This window comes from Coffea arabica, chromosome 4e, assembly GCF_036785885.1.
Source record: "Coffea arabica cultivar ET-39 chromosome 4e, Coffea Arabica ET-39 HiFi, whole genome shotgun sequence".
Taxonomy (NCBI): Eukaryota; Viridiplantae; Streptophyta; class Magnoliopsida; order Gentianales; family Rubiaceae; genus Coffea; species Coffea arabica.
Genome location: NC_092317.1, coordinates 29399699 through 29420741, shown reverse-complemented (window position 1 = coordinate 29420741; position 21043 = coordinate 29399699). Strand labels below are relative to the sequence as shown.

The 21043-nt window shown below is 36.8% G+C and overlaps 2 protein-coding genes across 14 annotated transcripts; both read left to right on the top strand.

The window, feature by feature from the left end:
• Window positions 1–2615: 2615 nt before the first annotated feature.
• Window positions 2616–4714, top strand: LOC140005557 (uncharacterized). The gene is made up of 3 exons (XM_072046564.1): window positions 2616–2999; window positions 3411–3538; window positions 3759–4714. Exons 2-3 carry the CDS (start codon window positions 3424–3426, stop codon window positions 4712–4714), a joined length of 1071 nt encoding a protein of 356 aa, XP_071902665.1. The 5' UTR covers window positions 2616–2999; window positions 3411–3423.
• A 450-nt stretch (window positions 4715–5164) lies between these two features.
• LOC113742316 (DEAD-box ATP-dependent RNA helicase 35-like) lies at window positions 5165–16287 on the top strand. Of its 13 annotated transcripts, XM_072047816.1 has the most exons (6): window positions 5166–5312; window positions 5897–5959; window positions 6057–6108; window positions 10150–10239; window positions 12518–13440; window positions 15272–16287. In XM_072047816.1, exons 5-6 carry the CDS (start codon window positions 12533–12535, stop codon window positions 16134–16136), a joined length of 1773 nt encoding a protein of 590 aa, XP_071903917.1. In that variant the 5' UTR covers window positions 5166–5312; window positions 5897–5959; window positions 6057–6108; window positions 10150–10239; window positions 12518–12532; the 3' UTR covers window positions 16137–16287. The 13 variants fall into 13 exon arrangements, with proteins under 13 accessions (XP_071903923.1, XP_071903921.1, XP_071903917.1 ...); XM_072047822.1 differs by lacking the exon at window positions 10150–10239 and having other exon boundaries at window positions 5165–5312; window positions 12527–13440; XM_072047820.1 differs by lacking the exon at window positions 10150–10239 and having other exon boundaries at window positions 5165–5312.
• The last annotated feature ends 4756 nt before the right edge of the window (window positions 16288–21043 follow it).

Genomic DNA, 21043 nt, shown 5'->3' with positions numbered 1-21043 from the left:
GAGGGTAGAGAAAAAAACCTAATTGTTTCTTTGTTTGAAAACTCAAAATTAAGAAGTATGAACGAGAAAGAAAATAAGGTAGCCCACATGTGATAACCCATTGACTTGTTCAAGCTGTCCAGGTAACAAAGCCTAAGATTCACTTGTTTCTTAGCTCTGTTGAAGAGCATGAACTAGAAAATTAAAGGGTGGTAGGTTACGCCTGGACACAAAGAGAATTTTATCCAAAAAGATTGTAAAGGAGAATTCAACAATTTAAATTACATTTTCTTAAAATTGGAGTAATTGGCCACTTGAACATAACCCGCCCATATCGAGGCAACATTTTTTTTTTTTTCTGAATCTTCCTCAAATTAGTGATGTTCTTAGATGTTAGAGAAAAGAAATTCAACATGGAATTTTCAAGTCTTGAGATTGTTAATATTTTATTAAAATTTTAAGACAAGTGGTGTAATTTGTACTCTACTTTGGAGATAGATCATAGTATTCTTGATGAACTATTTTGAAATGTATTATGCACACAAATAACTGACAAAATAAAATATCTCTACCTATTATATAAGAAAAAAGCCAAGTTACTATAGTACCCCATCTTTTTGACACATGTATTGCACATATTTTTGACAAGTGGATTCTTGGTCATTTTAGCTAAACTTTTTCTTCCCTTTTTTGATTCAATTGGGCCAAAATAATTAAAATATTTTTTCTCTGACCCAAGTTACTATAGCACCCCATCTTTTTTACACATGTATTGCACATATTTTTGACAAGTGGATTCTTGGTCAATTTAGCTAAACTTTTCCTTCCCTTTTTTGATTCAATTGGACCAAAATAATTAAATTTTTTTTCTCCTTCAGAAAATCAACTGTGTCGCTTCTTCTTCTTCTTGCGGCAAGTGCTGTTATTTTTTATTTTTTAAAACTAATCTAACTAAAATTGTTGCCATGTTCTTTTTTTTTCGTCGAGATGATTAGCTACTTAACAAAGAGAAGTTTTTATTATTTTTTTATCCCATTTTACATTTTCTTTTCTTCCTTTTTTTTCTTCATGTCTAATCTCTCATATTTGCTCTATTCTTCGATCATAATGTTATAGTCAACTGGCATTTGTTTGTTAAATTTATAGGATGATGCTATTATTTGGTATTTTTCATGGATAAAAGGTGAAATATTAAAATATGTAAAAAGATCTTAGAATTCATTTTATACCAATGATCATTTTCTATGAAGAATAGAACAATAATTCTTTCTTTTCTTTTCTACTCCCATGATTTGATTTCTTACTTCACATTTTTTTTCTTTTTCTTGTTTTTTGGTTACATTTTGTAATTATCTACAATTTTGTGTATTTTTTAAAGAGAAAAGATATATCATGTGATGCTTCCACCAAGATAAATCTAGTTAGGCATTCTTCTACCTCTGTGTTCTATAAGATTTTGTATATATTTAAACTAACGTTAATTTTTGTTTGTTTTTTAATTATTCAGGTTCTGTAGTATCAATTGGGTTGGCATATAAAAATTGTAGTTGGTGGTAGAAGTCACAATTAAAAATTGTTAGAAAATTAAATTTTGATTAGGAAGATATTTTTGCAATAAAAAAAAATGGTTCAATTCTAATTTGTATATGTAGATCTGGAAACGTAGCAATTCATATTTTTTTATCTAACCTTGCTATTTATATTTTGGAGCTGCAGGATAATGTTGTCACCTTTAAACGGGATTTAAATAAATAAAGAAAGAAAAATGTGAAACTTTAGAGTAAGTTATATTGATGTTGAAGATTGTGACATGTCTTAGTGGCTTTCTAAACTTTTTCTCATTATTAAAATACTAGAAGCATTATGACTGCTTTTGATTTAGTTACAACTAAGACTATGCTGCTAATTAATACAGCAATGCACTTGTAGTGTATTGATTTTCTCTCTTCTGTGGGTATTATCATAATAATAGTTCAAAAATCTCTATTCAAATCACAATAAATAGGGGTATTGACTTCATAGATGGAATTTCTCTTCACAACAAATTTTGAGGGAAATTTTATTTATACTCCATATTTTATTAATTGTATTCCTACAATATGATAAAAATAATAGTGAAAATGTGATTAACAAAAATGAGAGTTCAAATAACATTTGTTAATTTTAATTGTTTTGAGGCCCAATTTTCTTCTATATTTCTATTGATTTATCATGTGCCAAAATAATTTGATGTTATGTGTTTGACTAAATTTCTAGGGGGCCCAAGCTGTGCTTTGCACAGCTCAAGTACCTCTAGTTACATCTTTACTATACTAAAAGCGTCAGTTGGCTTAGCTACAGTGAAAATGGGCCGGTTATAGCGTGATTTGTGTGAGCTTGAGCGGCGGTTTGGTCTTTTGCCATTCAGTGGTGGTGGCTTTGCTGGAAATTTCCTGCTATCCGCGTGGCTTTGTTGTGGGCGGTGAGTTTGTTGCTATCAGCTGTCTGCATGGCTTTGGAACTTCAATGCTGTCCGCATGGCTTTCTTGTGGCCGGTGAGTTTGCCGCTATGAGCTGTCTGCATGGCCTTCGATTTGCCGTTGTCCGCGCGGTGGCTGTGTTCTTGCTCATTCTTAGCGAAGTAGTTAAATGTAAGTGTTCTGGACAAAGTGCAAGAATCGGTGCGCGCAGGCTTTGCAATCTCCATTACTGTGTCTCGTTCGTTTCTTAGCCTGTGCAAAACTAGCTCTCCGATTTTCCTGTGATCGGCAGAGTTTGAAGTGCCAACCTCATCGGTTTTGTTTGTCATATACCCATCTTCTATCCATCTCCTCCACTGAGGGCAATCTGATTTTGTAGTAAAGATATATATCTATCTTATATTTAATTCCCTCCACCAATCTCGTTCGTTTCTTAGCCTGTGCAACACTAGCTCTGCGATTTTGCTGTGATCGGCAGAGTTGGAAGTGCCAGCCTCATCGGTTTTGTTTGTTATATACCCATCTTATATCCATCTCCTCCGCCGAGGGCAATCTGATTTTGTAGTAAAGATATATACCTATCTTATATTTAATTCCCTCCACCGAACAATTTGATTTTGTTAATTCAATCCTTTCTCTGGATCTTATGAGACTTAATGCCCAACCAGTCTCGGTTTTGGGACTCTCCCCTAATCTTCGCTGCTTTGAACTTATCTTGTGTTAGATATAAGGTATAATTGGTCTGGTATTATTCTGCTTTTGTTGATTGTCGTGCATGTCTGTTCTCCAATCATTGAGGTTTATATAGAGGTTTATATAAATTAGAACGTGACCGGTATTTTATATGCTGTACTTTGGCCTATTTCCTTTCAATTCTTATGGAGCATGCGCATGGGAGTAAGCTTTGTTTGTGGTTAGGTGAATCAAAAGTTATGGTACTACTCTTATTGAAACCTTCTTACTTGTATATAGCTGAGCTTCTTTAATGGGTCGTCCACGGAAATATGCAAGCTTGGAAGAGGCGACTAGAGAGAGGAATGCGAGGAGACGACGGCAGCGTGGCAATGCGAGTGCTAATGACAGTTCTGGAGAATGCCGAGGTGTGTGTACTATGATTATTCATATATTAGTTATCTTGGAGTATTTAGCATATTAGTTATCTTGGAGTATTTAGCATATATCGCTCTTTCCTCATAATGCTTCTGTTCTGCTGATTTGTTGAGGTTTTCGAAAATTACGATTGGTGTGAGGAATGCTGGACTTTAGATGTATTAACGATGCTAATTCAAAGATTAGTGAAATATTTATTCCTTTGAACAGATACTGCTGCGAGGACAAGACTTTCTGTACCTATCGAGCAACCTTCTAGCGGCCTTTCATCTGTGGAATTGAGCTATAAGGGGACGGTTGGTATCAATACTGAAGGAATAAACAATCGAGATGGACATCACGTTGGATCGACCTGTTTGCATTCAAATGGTAGTTCTATCAGTCATGTAGGTAACAAAAGAACGGGACAAGATTGTGCAGAAACATCAGTTAGACGAATGCATGAATATGTAGAAGAATCGCACGCAGAATCAACAGCTTTGCCGTTGACTTCTGCCAGTAATATTGCTGGTTATTCAAGGGATGGATGCTCAGGGCCTATCATTGCTGACGGTGGTGCTTTGTCTACGCCAGCAAGCAAAAAGTGTAGATCAGTTCGCCGGAGTGATGCAGGGCAGGAACGGCGTAAGATGTTAGCAACGGATCCATTGAGCGTGGTCGCCACTGAGCCTGATATATTGCCAAATATTTCGGATTGCCAGCATTGCAAAGCAAAGAAATTTCAGTTTGAACCACTTGGGTTTTGCTGTTCTTCTGGTGAAATCCAATTACTTCCTACTGAAATGCCGAGAAAACTGATGATGTTGTATCTTGAGGATTCTGAAGAAGCTATTGAATTCCGCAAATGTGTTAGAAGTTATAATAACATGTTTGCATTTACGTCTATTGGAGTGAACTGTGACAAGTCATTGAATGAGTCTTATAATGGAATATACACCTTTAGAATCCAAGGTCAGATGTACCACTTTATAAATCAGTTAATCCCTAATGATGGTGAAAAAGCAAGGAATGTGCAGTTATATTTTTTTGATACTGATCATGAAACGGTAAATCGGTTATCCATCTCTAATAGATTTCGGCAAAGCCTAATTACTAAATTGGAAGAGATCTTGAAGATTAATCCTTATTCTGCTTTTTTTCGAGGCTTACAGCCAGATCAGATATAGATTCATTCTTCGTACCTGGTTCAGCCTCACAACTCTTCGCGGGTTGGTAAGAAGTCAGTCTTCTTTGGCTTGGAGATTTCCTTTTGGTTGATGTCTCGGACGCTAAACAAGCTCAAATGCCCTTTTTCAGTAAGAAAATCTCGAGTTAAGACTTTGCACCACATTGTGCCACATGTTCGAAGGAGACTGAGGGACTTTAAAAAATTTGTGTTGAAATTATGGCGAATGTCAACTAAGCCCTTGAGTTTTGATTGCTTTGGCAAATAGTGCTCTACTATTCATGGGCATTTTTGTCTATCCAAGTGTTAAATGTCCACTAAGCCCTTCAGGAATAAAAGGAGGCCAGAATAGTTCCTAACTGTTGGGGGGTACTATTGTAATTTCGAATCATATCTCCCCCTTAGTTGCATTTGTTAGGGTAATAAAGATTTTTCTGGCAACTTTCTGCTGTTGGATCGTGTCTTAATCTAAGATTGATGCCTAAGAACCGTTGGATCATTCCTAATGATGATTAAAGAATTGATTGTTTTCCTTACCTGGAGAGTTTGCACGAACTGATGATTGTTATCTTCCTTCTCCCGTCTCTTCTCTTTTTTGGGTAAGTCTCCCCTCTCTTCTCTCTCTGGCTTCTCTATTTCTTCTTTCCTTTCTCTTCCCTTTTTATGCCTGACAATCACCGCAATTTCTTTCTTATTTTCACTGTAGATTTTTTCCTTTTAGGTATTTGTACTTGCAGACATGAAACCCACAAAATTTTTCATAGATTAAGTGTATACTTTTACCCTAAAATTCAGGGATTTTTTGCTCAAAAAATGGTCCCTTGTCTGATTCACTAAGCCCGTACGAACCCTTATTTCTCAACCTTCAGATCTTTGTCAACAATTTCTGACTCTAAATTTTACTCTCTCGGCTTCGATTTGATGGCTGCTTAGTAAGAGGGAAGTAGAATCAGTATTAAAAACCGGAGGAATAGAAAAGGGCGCTTGAGGTTAGAGGCTTTATAGGATATACATCTTATTTCATTTTCTCATAGGTGAAAAGAAAAATAGAGAGGTTTCTTGCCTTTTGGTGTATTCCTCTATGGTAAAGAAAATTTTAAAACTTGTTTGCTTTTTTCTTCTTCGCATAGCAGACACACGAATGCTACACAATTAGTGTTTTTTTTTTTTTTGGTATTTTCAGCTTTGTTTGGAAAGTGGAAAATCCTCGCAAGTGGTTTGGTGCCTTTTGTTCCCTTGCATCCTGGTAAATACATTTCTTGCCATTCTTTTTTTCTTTATTTTTTTTCACCACGGATATATATACTGATCAGTAATATTTTTTTTTTTTTTGTAATTTTCAGCTTTGGTCCGAAAATAGAAAAGGTTTTGCAGTAAAATTTCTGTTCATTCCAGGTTAGTTTACCTCTGATTTGTATCATTAATTTGCTGAAATTTTTGTTAATATTATATGGTCTGATATTTTAAATATTGTAATATTAGTGTTATGTGCCTATATGTTTGGCTATTTACTCTTATGATAAGTTTTTGCTTATGCTTCTTAAGAAGATATAGCCGCGCGTTACTGGTTTTATGTGGTATTTTAAGGCATCGAAATATTAATAAAGTGTATTTTAAAAAACATTCTTATTGGCCAAAAAAATTAGTGATTTTCCTCCCCAATTTATGCTTGGCCTTCCGATTTACCTTCTATGTACACTATCTCATCTCCCAACCATGCAATTCTTTTTTTTCCCAGAAAAAGGAGAGAATCAAAGAGGGGAAAGCACTATACATCTCCCCTCCCCACCCCTATTTGCCTTCCTAGCCAAAAACATGAAGAAAAACTCACACTTTCACATCAATTTTCAGCCATTTGATGAATTTATTGTTGAGTTTTTCTAGCCTTTTTTCCCCCAAAATTGACCTCCTAGCCGAAATGTTTGCTTTTTTTATTATTGATTGTTTTGTAAGTTTGAAAGAATCAAGAAGAAGCACAGCAAAGTAAACATCCAGTGTTTAAGGTGTGTGATCATCTCTTACAATAGTAGCATGCTTTGTGTTTGATGATTTGCTTCTAAAGGTAGCTTTACCATTACACTGGTTTAGTTTTCTGAAAATTTACGTGTCCCATTGTTATGGAGTATTAGATGATTTGAGAGATGTTCTTTAGCTTACTGTTCGGTCCTAAACAAAAATGATTTTACTTTTCCCTTTGTGTTTGTATGCTGAATGATCCTTTAATGTCTTGCAATGGCTCGAACTATCTTTAAATTCCATTGGAAATAATACTTTGATAGACCTAGAAACATTAATTTCATCGATTGTTTTTGACTTTTACTGCATTGTCATTTTAGTGACTATCATACTTAGGACCAGACCAGTTAAAGAGTATTTCCCCAGCTTCTACTGTCTTGGTTCTAATTTTCCACATGTTATGGGGCTCAGCAAGTAGAATCTGCACTCAAATCACGATTTGTTTTATATAATTTGATTTCTGCTTAAATTTTGGTTTTAGGGACTGGTCATGCACTGAATAATTCCTGGCACAGATAACCACTTCTGAGTTCCATACCTTGGTTCATTGAAAGGGGATTGTTCAATGGACGGATCCTAACTTGGGGGGACAGAGACTTTTAACATACCTCAGTCTTCAATTATTTTGCAGCTTCCTTGTTATATTAGTTTCTCTGGTTTTGCGCATGGACATGGGCATTGCTTTAATTACCCTACTGCTATAATAGTTTGCACATGGACATGGTTTCTCAACATGATGACAATTAAGATCTTCCTTGTTCTATTAATTTTAAAATTGAGAGTTATAGGGAATTTTTCAATATTTTTTACACAACAAATTGTGCATTGGCTGTGCCTTGCAGAGCCAGAAAATTTCTATTTTACTTATAAATGCAAGTGTGTTTCTTTTGCTTCAGCTTTTTATTTTTTATTTTTTATTTTTTTTTATGAAAAAGCCATTTGAGATGTACTCTCTCATAAGTTATTAAATAAACTTTTGAGCTTAAAAATAAGACATAGAAAAGTAAATGAGAACACCACAAACAGAATTTATCTCATAAAACTTAGAATTTACTATTTTAAAGAACATGAAAATAGCAATTTTTTGTTTGTAGGGGGGGTATTCTAAAAAATGAATAAACTTTTATGTCATCTGAATTTTATTCCTAAAAGTTTGACTATTTGAAATATAGTTAACTTTTTAAAGACTGATTATACTAGCTAACGTCTTTTACTTTACAAATGTAATGTTTACCTACAATACCTTGCGCAAAGCAAAGATCAAATTCTTGAGAAAATATAATGAGTTTAACCACTTAATCCAATGATTGTTCTTGCTAAAACTTTTAATTTCAAAGCTGAGGAAAAAAAAAGATAAAAAGAAAAAGGGAAGAGGTAGAGTACGAAATTCAATTCAATCTACGAGTAAATGATGTCTAATCCAAATTACCACGTCCTTCAATTGTATATTAATTAAATTTCCAGAAATTTCAATAAAGCCCACCCCTCATAATATAGTAAATCACTGTCGAGCCTCATTATAACCCTAGACTAGTTTGGGAGTTTATGATAAAAAAGAAAAGAAGAGTAATGTAATGATAAGTTATTAAAGAAAACAAAAGAAGGGAAAGGAGAAGAAATTTTGATATTATTTGAGAGTTTTTAGAAGGGAACGATTTTGGGTATACATATCAATAAAGTTTCGTGAGGATAAAATGGACAATTTGAAAGAAAGTTCTGTAAGCTTCCCATGCGTTTTCCTTTGCCTTCCGCCCCTTTTTGGTCGGAAAAAGATTTACAAATTCATTTTCCTTTACTTTCCGCACTTGGGATGCTTCAAAATTCGTTCGTTCCATTTCTTTTCCGTCTCACTTGAAGGTCCCAAACATAACGTTTCCCTCCCTTTTCTTTTCTTCTCTCTCTCTTTTTTTTTTTTTTTCGTTTTCGTAGAAATCTCACCTTCTTTAATAATTTTTCCACTTCTTTCTCAAAGAATTTTCAGCTCTCCGCACATAATTTATTCAGACGCTACACTTCTTCAATTGCCTTCCTCTCCCTTGTGGCTGTTATCTCTTGTATCATTCCCCCTTTTTCTCCCTATTTCCGAAACAGCCCCAAATTCTAGGTTTTACGTTCAATTCGCTATGCCTTTCTGGTAATTTTCTTCCTCACTTTACTTTTCCTTCAGTCAGACGCCTCTATATCGCTTCTCCCATTCGTATGTAAATAATTATTTGTTTTATTCCCTTTTTGTTGAGCATTAGGTCAGGGTTTAAATCAGTGTTGAAGTGTGCAAAATTCTTTATGCATGCATTGATAAATTTGTTTAAAAGATTTAATCTTTACTTGTTACAGCTGATTCTTGAGTGAATTAGACTGAAAATTGTACTTTTATTGATGGGTTTTGTTAGCTTCTGATTTTTTTTTTGATTTCATTTGACCTCTATTTTCAGTTCATGTGATCACCTATGTTTATCAAATTTTAGAAATTTGGCGTTTGATCTCTTGGTTGTGAAGCGCTATACGCATAATCTTTCTTTTTCTAGTCTTTTATCTAGGTCGATGTTTGGGATGATTTTTTTTTTTTGGCTGGGATTTTACACTTTAGTATCTGTTTCGAGTATGAATTACTTTTCGAGAACTGAATTCGATAAAATAGCCAAAAATTTAGCAAAAAAATAGTAGCTTATGACTCAATAGACAATTGTTGTGTTGTTTCTGTGGCTCCCTTCTGTGGTTTGGTGGCAACAAGAAAGCAGACATTGCTAATGAACTGGTAGAGCACATTCGAGAGTGCTAGCTGTGTTTTCCTGCCTTAAGAGAGAGAGAGAGAGAGAGAGAGAGAGAGAGGGGTTTGATTGTTACTTGCCTTATTTGTCCCTTCTGCCCTTCCACATTATCTTCCATGTAGGGATGTATGCGAGCCGAGCTACTTGCGAGTAGCTCGGGGTCAACGGGTTGGCTTGAACTCGGGTTGACCGAGTTCGAGCCGAGTCTCGAGCTACTTGATTGTCATTCGAGTTGAGTTTCGAGCCAATATTTTGAGGCTCGTGGCTTGTCGAGCTACTCGACGAGTCGAAGGTTTATTTAAATAATATATTTATAATTTAAAAAATATATATGTATTATAATTATAAAATGACCGTTATGGGTATAAGTTATACTGAATTTATGATATACTTTTCTTTATAATAAAATTTTATAATGGCAAAAAAGTAATAACATAATTGTAAAAAGACCTAAAAAGAAAAAATGTCTAGAAAAAGGGAAGAAAAGATGGAAAGTGTGTCAAAAAATTGTGAAAAATTCCAGACTTTAGTTTCTACTTTCTTCTCTGTTCGAAGAAAGTTGAGAAAAAATTCACTTTCTGTTCGAAGTACATCACTACCAACCACTGACTCTGAGTGATTTAGATCTAAACCCTATCTCCGTTACTCTCAGTCTCTCGCTCGTCGCCGACGCCGTTGCTCGCCGCATCTGTCAAACTCCATCGCCATCGCTACAGAGTGAGCTCGCCGCATCTGGTTACTGGTATGTCTGCCTCTGCTCTAATGTAGTATGATTGATTACCGCATCTGGTTACTCCAATCATATTGTGATGCCCCCTGACAAATATTCATGTACCGTGTTTGAGTCCAGAAGAGGAATCTTGATAGGAATACTCCTTTTTGGCTTCTGTTGGATATTGGTGATTTTGATAGCCTTAACATAGGGAACAAGCACCAATCTTGTTTATGGGTAAATTTAAGATGACTGGGATGCATGCTACATGTTTGTCAAAATGTGTAAGAGATGACAGAACGAACCTTATTAGCTCTGGAAAGACTGATACATGTCACAGAAAATCACTTGTTTTTTTTTTTGGTAAGAATCACAGAAAATCACTTGTGATGTTTGCTTAAACCAAGTGACCGGGGAGACCCTATGAGCTGACTGCTATCTAACTTATTGTGCGGAGAAGCAGCTGAATCCTGAATGATGGCAGATTTTCCTTGGGCGTAAATCATTATGGGATGAAAGCTGGCCTTTTCTTTTTCATTTCTTCTTCCTTTTTTTTGGTTTAATTTTTGCAAGTTTTGATTATGGCTTTTTCCAATAGAAAGGAAAGGAAAGGGGACAATCTGGCAAGGGGGGCTTCTTTTTCTTTAGCCAAGTGTCAATTTAGCCAACCTAGTTTTAATTGACCTTTTTTGGCGTTGCTTGTAACTTTGATGTTGGTTGTGATCATTGGATCAGTTTGCAACAAATGGGTCCATCATTTTTATGCTTACTTTTCATTTGCTCCTTTGCTTTCTTATTTATTCTGTTCTACAGTACACAACGCCAAGGGGCCGAAGCACATGAAATTTTCTGTTTTCACTATGTCATACCTTCCATTTATCTTTTAATTGAAAAAGCACTTGTAAAATTAGTGATATTTGTGGGGAAAAGGAATTTCTGGATAGATCTTGGCATTAGTTTCTTGAATTGAGCTTGTGGTAGTTGGGATATTGTGGCTGTTTGAGATAATTGTTTGTCTCTCAATTTGGTGGCTCAGCTCATGTTTTGCTGAATTTTGGAATTTTGTGGGGAATTTTGGTTAGTTTGGGTACTTTCGCAGGACTTAGGGGTGTTAAAGATGCTAACTGTGGGAGGTAGAATGTGGATACTTTTGGTTGTATTTGTATTGATGAATCATGGATTATATGCCTCATTTACTCCAACTGATAGCTACTTGCTTGCCTGTGGATCTTCCCAAAACGTCACCTTTTTTGGTCAGACTTATGTTCCTGATTCAGTTCAATCTTCAGTTGCTGTGAAAGGTCAGGGGAACTCTATTGTTGCAAACTCCAATTCTAGTGGTGCCCCTTTTCCAGTCTACCAGTCAGCTAGAATTTTCCCCAGTAGTAGTTCATATAAGCTTGATATTAAGCAAGAAGCAGACGGCATTGGTCGAATCGAGTCAAAAAGCTTGATTAGACTCGACTTGATAAGGCTTGACTAAAGGTCGAGCCTTATTGAGTTGAGTCTCGAGCTTAAAGGGAGTACCTCGAGTCAAGCCTCGAGTATCGTTTGTTTGGACTCGGTCGAGCTTGAGCCGAGCTCGAGCCTAGGTACATATGAGTCGAGTTGAGCTCGAGTATAGCAATACTCGAGCTCGACTTGGCTCGAGTACATCCCTACTTCCATGGGCATTTAGGTAGGAAGGTATGATAAGATCGTTTAGTTTCTACTCGAGCTCGACTTGGCTCGAGTACATCCCTACTTCCATGGGCATTTAGGTAGGAAGGTAGGATAAGATCGTTTAGTTTCTTACTTAAGAAGTTTGATCTTTAAACAAAACACTTCACAGTTTGGGCAAGCTGGATTTACAACAATGGTGAGGTTTTTTGGCTACTAGTTGAGCTTTCTTTTTACAATAGTTTGACTTATAAAAGAAAAATCCATCTGACAAAGCTATCAAGTGCCATGACGACAGTAGTCTGGATTTTCTTATTCATGATTGGCATGGGTTGCATGGTGTCATTTTAGTTTCTGTATGGTGATATTTTACAGCGTGTTTAGTTTTTCTATGGTGATATTTTACAGCGTGTGCTAAAGTGTTACTGAGGTCATTTATATAACACTCCATGTTCACTGCTGATATTCAGAACAGCTGTCTTATCTTAATGGAAATCGGAATGCTATTCCTCTAATCGTCCTTGGAGGGAGGTAGAGCCCTATGAAGAATAGTGAATTAGATAGAAAAGCCAACATTTTTTTTTCTTTCCTTTTATAAAACACTCCATTGTTGTTTCGCAAATTCTTTCACTTATTTAGCCTATTTTAGACTCCACAGGAGATAATGATGACGGAGGAAGATGATGATTATGTTGAGTACATCCCAGTTGCAAAGAGGAGGGCATTAGAAGTCCAGAAAATATTGCAACGGAAAGGTAAATCTTCTACCCTGGAAGAAGAGGAAGCTGAAAAATTGAAGCTTGTAGAAGCAAAGCCTAGTTTGCTAGTAAAGGCCTCACAGTTGAAAAAAGAACAACCTGAAATTAGCCCTACTGAACAAATGGTACAGCAGGAGAAAGAGATGATTGAGCATCTCTCTGATCGCAAAACTTTGATGTCTGTTCGGGAGTTGGCTAAAGGGATTACTTACACGGAACCATTGTTTACGGGGTGGAAACCGCCGTTGAATATAAGGAGGCTGTCTAAGAAAGTGTGTGATGCAATAAGGAAGCAGTGGCATATTATTGTGGATGGCGAAGATATTCCTGCACCAATTAAGAATTTTAAGGATATGAGATTTCCTGACCCGATTTTGAAGAAGCTGAAAGCGAAGGGGATTGTGCAACCAACCCCTATTCAGGTTCAAGGTCTTCCTGTTATATTAGCAGGAAGGGATATGATAGGCATAGCATTTACGGGTTCTGGTAAGACACTGGTGTTTGTTTTGCCACTGATCATGGTGGCACTTCAAGAAGAAATAATGATGCCAATTGCCCCTGGAGAAGGGCCATTTGGTTTAATTGTCTGTCCATCACGAGAACTTGCAAGACAAACTTATGAAGTTGTGGAGCAGTTTCTTGCACCCATGAGGGAGTACGGTTATCCAGAGTTAAGGCCATTGCTTTGCATTGGTGGAGTTGACATGAAGTCTCAGTTGGAGGTTGTGAAGAAAGGAGTTCACATTGTGGTTGCTACGCCAGGAAGACTCAAAGATATGCTTGCAAAGAAGAAAATGAATCTTGACAGTTGCAGGTAACTTTGTTCTCCTTGGACTTAACTAGTTGTATGTTGTGCTTGGTATTTTTTGCTCTCTCTGTTTGCCTTGTGAATCACATATTATGAAGCTGTTTTCTTTCTAAGTACCAAGCTAATATTATCTGTATTTTTTGTGTTATATTTGGCACCAAATATAATTGGTGTCTGTTCTTAGTCCTTGTGATGATGACTGGTTCTGTGAGAAGTATATGCTCTTTAATGTCATCTATTAGTTTTTGATTTGCATGATACTTTTCCATGTTAGAGGTCAATCTTAAGTGTTGAGAGGATTTGTGATCTCTGTGTTCTATTGGAAAATAGAAGAGCATAATTTCTTTTCAGATATTGTTATGTATGAATGCATGCTTTGGTTAAATGTAGAATGTGTAGACATCAATTGGACATACAACCATTAGGACTTTCTAGACTGGTTACCTGTGTTTCACTTTCAGTTTTTGTGTTATATGAAACTTTCTGGTTTATAGCAGAGTCTATTTAATATCTAGTGACCATTTACATCTGTAAAGGGCCTGATTGGGATGTTAATGCAAGTTATGACCAATTTCTTATTGGTTTTCACTATGTTGCAAAAGTTTCTATTCTGAATCCAAGTGATGAATTAAATGATAGTAAAAAGAATGTTTATGTTGTAGTGTTGTTACTTTTTTTTTTTTTTCCCCAAAAAGCTTGTTTCTTGAAATAATGGACTGCTTAGGAAGAGTATATGTTGATATCATCATTATCTACACAAGATGCTACTGCTAGTATCTGGATTTGGAGGTAAATACACAATATAAAGCTACAATATGATCTTCAAAGTTGGTATAGATAATGTATTCTGGACATCATTGGAGAATTACTGGGAACTGGAAGAAAGATTTGAGACCAAAATTTTTGTGTCATTAAAAAACTATTTTGGTATAATACAGCAGCATTTGACTTATGAAAACAGAAAAAGAGGTCCTACTTAGGTAGTGGTCATCTGAGAGCTGACAATTAGGTAGAGTTGTTAATCCACCTGACGGAATAAGCCTTTCTGCCTAAAAAGGAATGATCTGTTGAGTTGGGGATTGCGCTCTCCGCCAATCTATTCAATGCTGGAATTAGACCTGAGTCGGGTGGAAGAAGAGACGCGGGGGGTGGGGGGGGGAGCTCTCTGTTCCTGGTTCTCCAGTTTGAAAATTTCTATAAAAAGTTAGTAAGTAATCAATAGACAATGACATAATACTGGTGCAAGTAGTTGGAGTTGGAATCTGACCAACATGTAATCCTTCAGCAGCTTTAGACTATTTAACTAAAACTTCTACCTGATGTTTTAGACACTGGTGGCTGCATATGATTTTAGAAGATCAACGAGCTAACTAATATGATGTTTTTCTTGATTTCTGGAGAATTTAAATTTTCATGTCTGTCAAGGGAGTATACCTGTTGCTTGCAACTCCAATGGATCTTAGAGATGTCTAACGACAAAAACTAGGTGTATGGAAGCTGAAACTTGTACTTGTTGCTACGTTTATAACTGATGGTGTGTATGGTTGAAGAATGAGTTCAACTGACATTGATGTGGGGTGCTGGTGGTTAAGCAAATATAACTTTCTTATTTATTGGGTGTGGTGCTGATTTAGGATCTAAGTTTTTGAAAGAGTAGAATTCATAATTTCAAATGGGTGTAGTTTTTGCTCTTTGGATCTGTGCTATTTATTCTGATGGCACTTAAACTAGCAAGAACATACAGAGTTATGTTTTACACCATTGTTAGCTGCTTCTTTCTACTTTTCTATTCTCTTAAATATTGGACCTCAAACTTACCACTTTGTTTCGTATGCAGGTATTTAACATTAGATGAAGCAGATAGGTTGGTGGATTTGGGTTTTGAAGATGACATAAGAGAAGTCTTTGATCACTTTAAAGCTCAGCGTCAAACTCTTTTGTTTTCTGCCACAATGCCCACAAAGATCCAAAAGTTTGCAAGAAGCGCATTGGTTAAACCCGTTGTGGTTAATGTGGGAAGGGCTGGAGCGGCAAACCTTGATGTGATTCAAGAGGTGGAGTATGTTAAGCAAGAGGCAAAGATTGTTTACCTCCTTGAGTGCTTGCAGAAGACACCTCCTCCTGTTCTGATATTCTGTGAGAATAAAGCTGACGTTGATGACATTCACGAATATCTTCTGTTAAAGGGCGTTGAAGCAGTTGCAATTCATGGAGGAAAAGATCAAGAAGAGAGAGAGTATGCTATCAAGTCCTTTAAAGAAGGCAAGAAAGATGTGTTGGTTGCCACTGATGTTGCCTCAAAGGGTTTGGACTTTCCAGATATTCAGCACGTGATTAATTATGACATGCCAGCAGAAATAGAAAATTACGTTCACAGGATTGGTCGTACTGGAAGATGTGGGAAAACAGGAATTGCAACGACATTTATCAACAAAAATCAGAGTGAAACTACACTTCTAGATTTGAAGCATTTGCTACAGGAGGCAAAACAGAGAATACCTCCAGTGCTGGCAGAATTGAATGATCCAATGGAGGATGTTGATGCAATCACAAATGCTAGTGGAGTCAAAGGCTGTGCTTACTGTGGCGGACTTGGTCATCGGATCCGTGATTGTCCCAAGTTGGAACATCAAAGGAGCACACAAATAGCAAGTTCAAGAAGAGACTACTATGGATCTGGGGGCTATCGCGGGGAAATTTGAGTTTTTTCCTTTGGATTGTGCCAATGAGTTTGTAAATGGAAACTGTTTGAAGGTAGAATATATTTTGTTGTAGTTGTTAACGTAATGATGTATGACAATTTTCCTTCTCTTTTTTGCGATTAATATTGTGGAAGCCCTAGACATTGGTGCATCTTTATTTCCTTTTCCTTTTATTGTCAAATGGTAGAAGACCATGTTGCAAATCCGTTGAGGGATAATATTTGGGAACGGTTATGCACTCGCCCTCCTTTACATGGCGTCACGGACAATCATATACTCCCTTGCTGTTCTTGTACAGGTGAACGTTACGTGACTTAGGTGTAAAATGTCACTTTTTTATTACACACGAGGTAAGGCCACTAGACATTCAGCTGATCTCGTTCCTGACTCCTTGATGAAGATCATCTCTGAATTATGGGGCATGCTGAACTCGGGCGGTTTTGCTCTGCTTTGGAATATGTGCCTACAGTTTCATTATGTGAACTTTATGCGAAACACATCTTTTAGGCGCATTATGAGACGTTTAAGTAGAGGTGTTAAAATGGGTGACTTGGGCGGATTTGAATTGGGTAAAATGGGTAATGGGTAAATTAGATGGGTATAAATAGGTAAGTTAAAAAATGAATTGGATAACTCAATTACCCATTTATAACTCATTTATTTTAACTTTTTGTAAACTCATTTAAATTCATTTTTGCAAACTAAGTTATCAATTTATACTGCTCTTTGCACCCATCATTAGTTTTAAATATTTACTTATAATGCTCAATAAGCCTAATTACTATTTTTTTTCCATCCATACTCTATGTCGCAAAATTACATATTATTTAATAATTGAATAATAAGAATATAAACATTTGAACTAAGTACTATAAAAGTTAATATAAAAACTTAATCCAAAAATTTTGAACCCCTAACATTTTTTTCATAAATAAATTCAAAATTTCATTTTGGAAAGATAAGAAAAGAGGTTAAAACTTATCATAAATTAGTAATGCTGAAAAATGAGTAAGTTAACAAACTAAGATAAAATAAAATGATAAGATAAAACCAACAAATAATAATAATAATGAAACAAAAGTAGTTAACATCATGACAAAATAAAAAATTTGAAAAAAAAAGGGGTGGGGGAAGAGAGGAGACTTGGGGAAGAAAATTTTAAATGAGTTAATTGAGTTTGATTGGTTACCCATATACAAAAATTTAAGATACCCATACCCATCTATTCATGGGCGGGTATGGGTAAATTTAGTTAAATGAATTGATTTGCTACCTATACGTTTAAGGAGCATAATTACTTGATCAGATTGTTAATTAATAAGTCCATTATAGGTACAACGGATAGAAAGGAGAGACCTGGAAAGAAACTTGAGATCTAAGCTTAGTAAAATTCCATGGCCTTCGACAAGATTCCTCAAATTTATATGCCCGGGAGCTAGTCATATATTTAGCTAGGCCTTGTTGGAGCACTCAGGGTTCTGGTCAAAAGTGATGGATCAAAATCTTGGCACAGTACTTGTAAAAGGCCAGTCCTCTCCTTCTGTGCATGACGAAGAACAACCTAAAATTACTTATTGTTTGGGTAAAAGAAAAGACCAAGCATCAATTTGCAAGACATAGGAACGGTAAGGAAAACCCTGAGGCATCATTACCTTAATAGGTTCAATGGCTAAAGCCCATAGGAGGAAATATCTCTGCATTCTTCGCTATTAAAATCAAAATAATAATGCATATCTTCAAAGTGATCACGAACCTCAGTTTACACCTAAGGGAGGTTTGTAATTTTGTCTGACAACCTAGAGGGGAGGTTTGTGTTATTTTCAAATCTAGAAGGGAGGGCTTCATCTCTTTGACAAACTAACGGGAGCTTGGTCTAATTTATCCAAAAAAATTGAAAAAAGAGAGTCATGATTGTAGTATAACTTTGAAGTATATGTAATAAACCCTTGCAACTTCTTCAAAAAGTTGCTGCACTATGCAGACTAAAAAAAGAGCAGAAAAGGGAATGAAATGGCAGAGTATCTGTATCTTCAAGTACGACGCTATGCATGTAATGAAGCACACGTGACACTAAGGGAGAGGAAAAAAGAAGGTGAAGATATAGAGATAAGTGGCTGTACAAGAAATATATGACTAAGCTACAGATTTGCACAGGTTTTATTCTAAATACAAGTCCTTAGGTGATTCTTTCACTTTTCAACCTATATACTTCAAGACCATCATCCAGAAAAAAACACCGACAAATGACTTAATACAGGCTTGTGGTTTTGCAAGGGACAGCTGGGTGTACTTCGTAGGGTCGTCTTGAATTAAGCTACAGAAGAACATAGACTGCAAGCTTTGCTAGTTGACCGGAACTTCCACCGCCATCTTCAGATTAGCATGATCAAAATACTTGACACAAAAGCAGTTAATGATGATTTTGAGAAAACGGACTAATGGTAGTCGGCAATAAAACAAGCAGCGGCCCCAAGTGAGACAGCTAAATATAACATGGGTATCAAGTAATTGGTTGTTACCATGTCAGGGAAGTACAAGTATGATGCACCGGAATTCTCTGCATCGACTTTATCTTGTTTTGATTGTTATTACACTTGATCAGTGATCAATTTTGTAGCAATGCAGTTAGTTAGACGGTTGGCAAGAATCTTGCTTATGTCAGCTGAGGTCATCAGTTAGTTAGTTAGTTAGTTAGAGGCAGCCGACTTAATGAACCTATAAATAGGAAGCTACTCACGCAGAACAGTATCATGATCATTCATTTGTAAAATCTACAATTCATTATTTTACCTACTTCTTCTCTAATCCAATAAATCAGATATTCATCTCCATGGTCTACGAATTATTTCTCCACAATCTCTGTAATTCCTTGATCAAGGAACCTGGAACTCCACTGGCCTCCGCATCAGTGGTATTAGAGCAAGGTTTTCGCTGGCTCAGATCATTAATGGCAGAGGGCACTAGGTCTCAGGATGTTAGGAAAATGGAAGAACATGTTCGAGCAATGTTATGGGAGCAGCAGGAGCAATTTGAGAAAGAAATGGCCGCGCTACTGAACTTGGTGATAGAACTACACACACAGAAGGCTTAGGCTGAAGGAAATGATTCACCTCACAATTCAGATACTCATATAAATAATGGAGGAGGTTATCAGATTCCATCTCGGTTATCACGGGTAGATTTCCTCAGATTTAATGGAGAAGATTTTAGAGGATGGCTGTACAAGAGTGAACAATTTTTTGAGGTAGATGAAACTCCTAGTTATATGAAGGTCAAGATAGCTGCCATGAATCTGAAGGGCAAGGCTCTCCAATGGCATCAAATCTTCATGAAATCCAGATTGACACGTGAAACACCGTCATGAGATGAGTATGTGAAAGAGTTATCTTCAAGGTTTGGGGACTCATTGTATGATGATCCTATGGGAGAACTCAAGAGCCTCAGACAAACAGGTTCTGTACAAGAGTATCATGATCTGTTTGAGGAACTCCTCAACAGGGTGGACCTTCCTGAGGACTATGCTACGAGTTGTTTCATAAGTGGATTGAAGCCAGACATTCAACTATCTGTCAGGATGTTTATGCCCAAAAATGTACAGCATGCCAGGGTCTTGGCCAAGATCGAAGAGGCCAAGGTGGTGATGCATCAGAAGGGGACGGTGCCTCCCAGATTCTCCATGAGTTACCAAGATCATGCTAGCACTTCACAATCCCATGCTACTGTTTCTGGTAATAAATGGAAGGCAGATTCTAGGCCCTTATTGCCCTCACCTACTCTCCATGCATTACCCTGCAAGGAAAGGCAGAAGGATGTGGTTCATAAGAGGCTCTTCAGGAGGCTGAGTAGAGCAGAAATGGATGAAAAAAAGAAGCAAGGGGACTTTGTTTCTGGTGTGATAACAGGTTTGTGGCTGGGCATAGGTGTGGTAATAAGCAGTTCCACAGGTTGGAAGTCTGGGATGAATTGGTGGATGAGGAAGAGAGTGAGTCAGCTGAGCAAGAAGAAACAGTAGATGAAGGCAAACTAGCCCACATATCCCTCAATGCCATGACCAGCATGACTGTGCCAAACTTCAGAACCATGAGGGTCACTGGACATGTTGAGAAACAAACTGTGAACATTTTCATAGACTATGGCAGTTCACACAATTTCATTCATCCTAGGGTGGTGCATAAACTGGGGGTCAATATCATGAGGGTTGAACCATTAGTGGAAGAAGTAGTAGACGGGAACAAATTAACCACCCAAGACCTCTGTCCTGGGTTCACTTGGAAGATGCAAGGGCAGGAATTCAAGGCAGACCTATTGGTATTACTAGTGGGAGGGTCTGAGCTGGTTCTTGGTATGCAATGGTTGACAACTCTTGGAGATGTAAAGTGGAATTTCTAGGAGCTCAGAATGGAGTTCATATGGAATGAACATAAGGTGGTCTTGAGGGGAATGAAACAACAAGGGCTGCAGTTAGTGAAAAGGAAGAAGATGCAAAGGATCCTTCAGAAACCTAAACAAATCATGACAGCACAACTTTGCCTAATCAAGGTGGTGCAAAACCCCAGCTCAGAACCCCTATCTCTTTATGCTATTACTGCTGAAATAGGTGGAGATCAGGTTAGTAGTTCAGTAGAACTTGAACAGCTATTGAATGATTATGATGATGTGTTTCAAGAACCTAGTGGACTACCTCCAGAGAGATTGCATGATCAAAAAATTATCCTTAAAAAGGGGCCAAAACCTATCAATGTGAGACCTTACAGGTACCCTGTTTTTCAGAAAGGTGAAATTGAAAAATTGGTAGCTGAAATGTTAGCTTGTGGTATTTATTAGACCTAGTTCAAGTCCTTTTTCCTCCCCTGTGGTGTTGGTTAAAAAGAAGGATGGGTCTTGGAGGATTGTGTTGACTACAGACA

Coding starts and splice junctions, on each gene's coding strand:
- LOC113742316 (XM_072047822.1), top strand. CDS start 12,533: ATGATGACGGAGGAAGATGATGATTATGTTGAGTACATCCCAGTTGCA. Junction 13,441..15,271: donor ATGAATCTTGACAGTTGCAG/GTAACTTTGTTC, acceptor TTTCGTATGCAG/GTATTTAACATTAGATGAAG.
- LOC140005557 (XM_072046564.1), top strand. CDS start 3,424: ATGGGTCGTCCACGGAAATATGCAAGCTTGGAAGAGGCGACTAGAGAG. Junction 3,539..3,758: donor CAGTTCTGGAGAATGCCGAG/GTGTGTGTACTA, acceptor TCCTTTGAACAG/ATACTGCTGCGAGGACAAGA.